The 5998-nt window shown below is 42.7% G+C and overlaps 1 protein-coding gene across 1 annotated transcript; it reads right to left on the bottom strand.

The window, feature by feature from the left end:
- Positions 1-609: 609 nt before the first annotated feature.
- Positions 610-5375, bottom strand: LOC132255982 (uncharacterized). The gene is made up of 4 exons (XM_059752159.1): positions 5282-5375; positions 4084-4791; positions 3825-4024; positions 610-2016 (listed from the first exon to the last, which is right to left on the bottom strand). Exons 1-4 carry the CDS (start codon positions 5373-5375, stop codon positions 1015-1017), a joined length of 2004 nt encoding a protein of 667 aa, XP_059608142.1. The 3' UTR covers positions 610-1014.
- Positions 5376-5998: the final 623 nt, after the last annotated feature.

Here is a 5998-nt window from a genome sequence, read left to right as displayed (position 1 = left end):
TCAGTGCGCGCTGTGGCGGAGTGAAAAGAGATCTGCCATTAAATTTGAATAGGAATTTCCAGTCCAGATCCAGAAAGTGTGATCACAGCAAAATTGAGAGTTATTCGGGCGCTGGAGATTCTTCTAAACCCTGAGAATTCCTGCTTCTGCGGAGATTCTTCAGGAGGCCGCGCACTATTAACATAATAACTCTCAAGTCTATCGTGGATTCTCCAAAGATTAAAGCGGTACAATTTGCTGCTGATGAGACTCCGGATCGGATGAGTTTGTTTTTTGAAGAGGAAGTTGAGATGCTGCAATAAAATTCTTGGGAAGCTCTTGTGCAACGACTGAGGAGTGGTTCGGAAGGTCGTGACTGGAAACACACCAAATTTATACCTTCACTTGCAGCCGCTTTCTTGACGAGCTTCTGAATTTGTCACTTTTGTCTAACATCTCGGGGAAAAATGGCCCAAATTGTGAATGAAACTCAAACAGAGAGAATGTGGGAAAATGCTTCGATGGTCAGAATGCTGTGCCGCAGAAGAATTAAATGATTAAACGAACTTACCAAGTGAAGTTCTATCATAATTGTACGAAGCTCCTCTTCCGAGATGATCAACTTTGTAGTCCTTCTACTCCAGCCGATTTTGCACACGTTTCGTAGATAATTTTGAAAAATTATCCGCCACTTATCCAACAGTGGCGCTGGCGCTGCCGCGAATGTCATTATTTTAAAGTTGTATAGGCCGTAACAATTATTTAGGGTTTATAAATATAGGGAATTCTGGGTGGGTATGATCATCTCGGAAGAGGAGCTTCGTACAATTATGATAGAACTTCACTTGGTAAGTTCGTTTAATCATTTAATTGTACTCCGCTCCTCTTCCTCGATGATCAACTTTGTAGATGTTCAACGCAATGTTACGGCCGCGAAAGATAAATTATATCCATGAAATTTGATTATTGATCTTATATTTCATAGATTAACTTCAGCTTAGATCTTATTTCTAACAAGATTTTTTCTTTAGTAATTCATCCCTGTAGGATTACATTGGCAAAGGAATTCTTGTTGTTTGCCAATGGTAAGTTATAAAACTTGACAAAAGTATGTGAATTCATTGTCCACCCAGCAGTCTTTTTAATCACTTCAATATCTAAACCCTTTCTATTTGCCGCTGAGGTGGCAGCATGGCGTGTAGAATATCCCGAGAAAACAGTAGTGTCGATCTCACACTCTTCCAGGACATTCTTAACCCAATGACTGAGAGTTTGGGCGCCTACTAATTTATGTGGACGTTTATGTGATATAAAAAGTTGCTTTTCTGCGCCTCTTAGTTCATTTGTTTTGCTCAAATAATGTTTAAGAGTCGACGCCACACATAATTTGGGTTCTTCTTTATAGAATGGGATGATTAATACAGGTTGAGATCGGCCAACACTTGACGTCTTGATTCTCTTTGGAATCCTTATTTCAATTCTCTCTTCGGTCTCTCTAATATCCTCGATATTTATCAATGAGAAAGTCTGCATTCGATGTCCCGTAATAAGAGCCAGGAGGATTATCAATTTAAATGATAGATCTTTAAGAGTTAGTTCCACATTGATGGGTTTCTGCCTATATAGCTCTAGCACGACTTTAGGATCCCACGTACTATCGTATTTTGGCTTACTAGGTCTGATTCTAACAACTCCTTTGAAGAATCTTTTTAATCCTTCATCTTGGGCCAACCAAGATCCAACTATCATCGATAGGGCTGATCTATATGAATTTAGCGTACCATAAGAGACTCCCTTGTTAAATTCAGCAGTTAGAAAACGAAACACACTTTCAGTATTCGTTTCAAAGGGGTCCAAATTGTTGTCTGTGCAGAACTCCCACCATTTCTTCCATCCTGTGTTGTACTGCTTCCATGATGACTCCGAAAGAGATTGTAGGACTATCTCATGACTCTCCGACGGGATTCCTTTCCTCTCGCAGCTCTGCTTGACAAGACTCCTGCCACCAGGGTAACTCCTTCCCAAAATTGCATTTGCCTGTCGACGGAAATGATACATGTATCAGCTTGAAATTCTAATAGTTCCGAAATAAGCATCGATTGGAAGATCGGAAACCATGGCTGAGTTGGCCAGTAGGGTACAACAACGATCCCTTCGGCTTTATCATGCTCGATTTTTTGCAAGACTCTCAATATTAGAGAGAATGGAGCAAATGCATAAAAGAAATAATCTTTCCAGGAAATTGTAAATGCATCTACTGCTATCGATTGAGGATCTTTCTTCCATGACACAAATTTCCTGCATTTTGCATTTACTCGTGTTGCAAAAAGGTCAATCTCAGGCTGTCCAAATTCCGCGACAATGCAATTAAACGCTGAATTCGACAATTCAAACTCTGTGTTAGAATGTAATTTACGTGATTCTGCGTCAGCGTCTGCGTTATCTTCTGAGCTGATATATGATGCGAAAATCCATAAGTTTCGCTGCTCGCACCATCTCCAGATGTTCTTGGCCAAAATGCTTAAATCTGTCAATTGCACTCCGCCCATTCTGTTGACGTAGGAAATTGCTGTAGTATTATCTACACGCAAGAGAATCTGACAGTCTCTTTTATCCTTTGCAAAGCATTTTAGTCCAAAAAATACCGCTGTCAACTCTAAGAAGTTTATACTCTCTTGTGTTTCACGATCAGACCAGAAACCACTTGCTCTTTCTTCATTGTAAATAGCACCCCAACCTGATTTGGAAGCATCCGTGAAAATTACATGATCGTAAGACGGATATCTGATGGGATTTATGCTTAGTGAGCCCACAGTTGCCCACCAGTTGAAATCTTCAACCACCTCTTTATTGATAGTTAATCTTCCTTTGTAACTACCATTGCTATTCAAAAGAGCGTTAAATTTTAACAGTTCACTGGCCTTGGTGTAGACCAAGCCGTATTTAACTGCCTGGCAGCATGATACAAGAAAGCCTAACGTTTCAGCAAATTTTTGAATGCGATACGTCTTATTTTCCTTGAAGTTACTCGTTAAAGAGACAATTTTCTCTCTCTTTGCCTCTGGAAGTTCAACTGACATCCTCCTTGAGTTGTAAAACACACCGAGAAATTTGCAGTATTGTGATGGTTTCATCTGGCTTTTCTCGTAATTAATTACGAGACCCAACTTGGTCAGGATCTTCTCAGCATTCGTCATATTATTTGCGCAAATCTGAGACGATTTTCCCATTATCAGAAGATCGTCAATGTAAATGACTAGTGGAATCTCCAAACTTCGCAAATAATAAGCCACGGGCTTCATGATTTTTGTAAAGACGAATGGGGCTGTACATAGTCCAAATGGCAGACACGTGAATTGATAGAGATTGCCATTAAACGAGAATCGTAGGTATTTTCTATCCCTCTCATCGATCGGGAGTAAATAATACGCATCCTTCAGGTCTATTGATGCCATATAGCAGTTCTGCGTCATGAGTTTAGTGACAGTACGACCGTCTTCCATCTTGAAATGCGGAGGATCAATAAATTGATTCAGTTGTTTGAGATTTATAATAAATCGATACGAGCCATCAGGCTTAGGGACAAGAAATATCGGAGAAATAAATTGTCCCTCCTCCGCAGAACAAATCTCAATTGCAGATTTTTCTATTAACTCATTAACGGCTAAAGTGATATTCCTGAATTCACTTTGAGAGAATTTCTTCTCATTTGGCGGTCGAGGTTGATGTACATGGCGAGAAAATGGGATTCTGTACCCATCTAGCCAAGAGAGAATTACTTTATCTGAAGTAATTTCACTCCAACTCTCATAAAAGTCTCTCAACCGACCAGCCCGATGACCTACCGTCTCTAACGCCGGCGTCTGGAGTCTGACGTGGTGCGACTCTTCTCCCTGGATTTGTACTGGGTCTGCTTCCTCGACGAAGTCTGCTTCTTTGCCCCGCTGGCCGCTGTCGAAGTCTTCTGCGTTCGCTGATGCTGTCGCTGCGGGGCTTTCCAGTTTTTTGTGCGTGGAGTCGACTCCTTGAGATCCTTCGATGCAGCCTGGAGAGTTTTGGTATTCTTGATTGTCTCCTCCAGTGCATCTCCAAACAGAAATTCACCAATTTCTGTTTCCTTTAGAGTATCTCGCATGGAAGCACCCACATTTGCCACAATCAGGGACCTCCTGATTAAAGCCTGGTCGTGCTGTACATCAGAGATGATTTTATTGGCATCGGAAAGAGTCTCAGCGAGACTCTTCCATTCCGGAGGTTTAGACGTCACCACCACAGAAAGCGCTGTGGCGATTGCTGACAAGGCAGCAGAAAGCTTCTCTTGGCGTTTCACAATTTGATTGTCACGTGAAACGACTTTCTCAGACATAGTAGCCTTCACAACTGGGTTCAGTTTTGATGGCTCAAATTTGCCGCAGTTCTTTGGCGGAGGATACTTTGCAGTTAAGATCTTGAGCACATCATCGGGAATTCCCTTGCCAATGATTTCATCCCAACGCACGGCCATTTCGGGAAAGACTTCCGGAGCAGAGTCTTTTTCCTGGTAAAGACGCTTTCCCAGGACTTCAATAACTTCACCCGCGGTGAGAATATCAGCCTCATCGTTGTCGATGATAGCCAGATCTGGTGGAGGATCTTCCTCACTCTTGTGAGAATCGCTTTCAGCCTCATCGTGGGACTGAATTGAAGGAATGTCGTCCTCCTTGCGCGACCTGTCGGGGCTCTCACTGCTGCTCAGCGAACTCCTGCTCCTCGTCCTGTGTCTGGAGGCGCTCCTAATCCTGCTCCTGCCCCTTGAGGTGCTCCTGTTCCTCCCTAAGTTCGTAGGAAGAGAAAGAATTTAAGGATACCTTCAATTCTGAGATGTCAATGTAGACGCTCTGAGATGTCAATGTAGACGCGAGATTGATGTGGGCAGGAGACGATGCTAGCCTTGCGCATCAATGAGAGATATCGCTCTCAACCGGAAGGTGCTTCTCCTTCGAGTAATGACTCAGAAGGGACGTGTGATGCACACTTAAGGCTATGCTTATAGCCTTTAAAGCACGCTCAAGTAAAAACTAGAGCTTTCCGGGGACACAGTGAGCATGGCTCACCTCAGACAATGGCTGTCCGGAAGCATAAAAAACAATAGAGCAGACCGCGCCTGGCTCAATAGTTTTTTATGTGTGTCCAATGCGCTGTGGTCAGGGCATGACCTGACCACGATGAGTGAAAACTCATCTTTTGGCTATCCGGAGTGTGGTGTCCATAACCTCACTTTAGGTGTCTACAAAGAAGCAGAAAGTTTTAGTTCTATTCTTACCGTGACGCTTCTGCTTCTTCTTCCGCTTTCTCTCCCTCAGCTTCCGCTCCATCCTGTCGAACCGCTTCGCCAATTTCTTGATTTCTTGCTCCATTTTCGAGAGCAAAATCACGAACACGTGTACTTTATTCAGCACAAAGCAAAAGAATGACATTCGCGGCAGCGCCAGCGCCACTGTTGGATAAGTGGCGGATAATTTTTCAAAATTATCTACGAAACGTGTGCAAAATCGGCTGGAGTAGAAGGACTACAAAGTTGATCATCGAGGAAGAGGAGCGGAGTACAATTGCAGAATGTTGCGGCGAAATGACGGGGAAATTACGACACGATTGTGCAAATAATATGTGCAAGTGTGGGTGAAAAGATCCGATCGCGATGCACCTTTTAAATGCAAAAGATCGCACTGATCTACATTTTGGGAATATCTCGCAAAACACTTCCCCCCAAATTGTCTTGGGTATAATTTTGCCCACTTTGGAGCAATTTCCCGCCACTTCTGCCCAGTAATTTGCATATATGCGGTAAAAGTGTGTCCATTTTTCGCATATATAAGGTGGAAAAATGTGCGCCGTTTTTGCTTAGGAAAAATAGACCTGAAAATTGCATGAGCGCAATTTCCATTGCAGTGAACATTTTCGGTGCATGTGAATGCTGTTGGGCATATATTTTCAATAGCAAAACACCGCATAGATGATTCTCATCTGCTGCAAAGTGCCT

The sequence above is a fragment of the Phlebotomus argentipes genome, unplaced genomic scaffold, assembly GCF_947086385.1.
Source record: "Phlebotomus argentipes unplaced genomic scaffold, Phlebotomus argentipes genome assembly contig_5, whole genome shotgun sequence".
NCBI classification, from domain to species: domain Eukaryota; kingdom Metazoa; phylum Arthropoda; class Insecta; order Diptera; family Psychodidae; genus Phlebotomus; species Phlebotomus argentipes.
This window is presented reverse-complemented; position numbering and strand designations above follow the sequence as displayed.

Bases quoted from the DNA above. Each gene is read 5' to 3' on its own strand.
- LOC132255982 (XM_059752159.1), bottom strand. From the start codon at position 5,375: ATGGAGCAAGAAATCAAGAAATTGGCGAAGCGGTTCGACAGGATGGAG. The intron at 4,025-4,083 runs GTGAATTTCTGT...AAAACTCTCCAG, and splicing joins TCTAAAGGAAACAGAAATTG to GCTGCATCGAAGGATCTCAA. The intron at 2,017-3,824 runs GTAGGTCATCGG...TTCCGTCGACAG, and splicing joins AGACGCCGGCGTTAGAGACG to GCAAATGCAATTTTGGGAAG.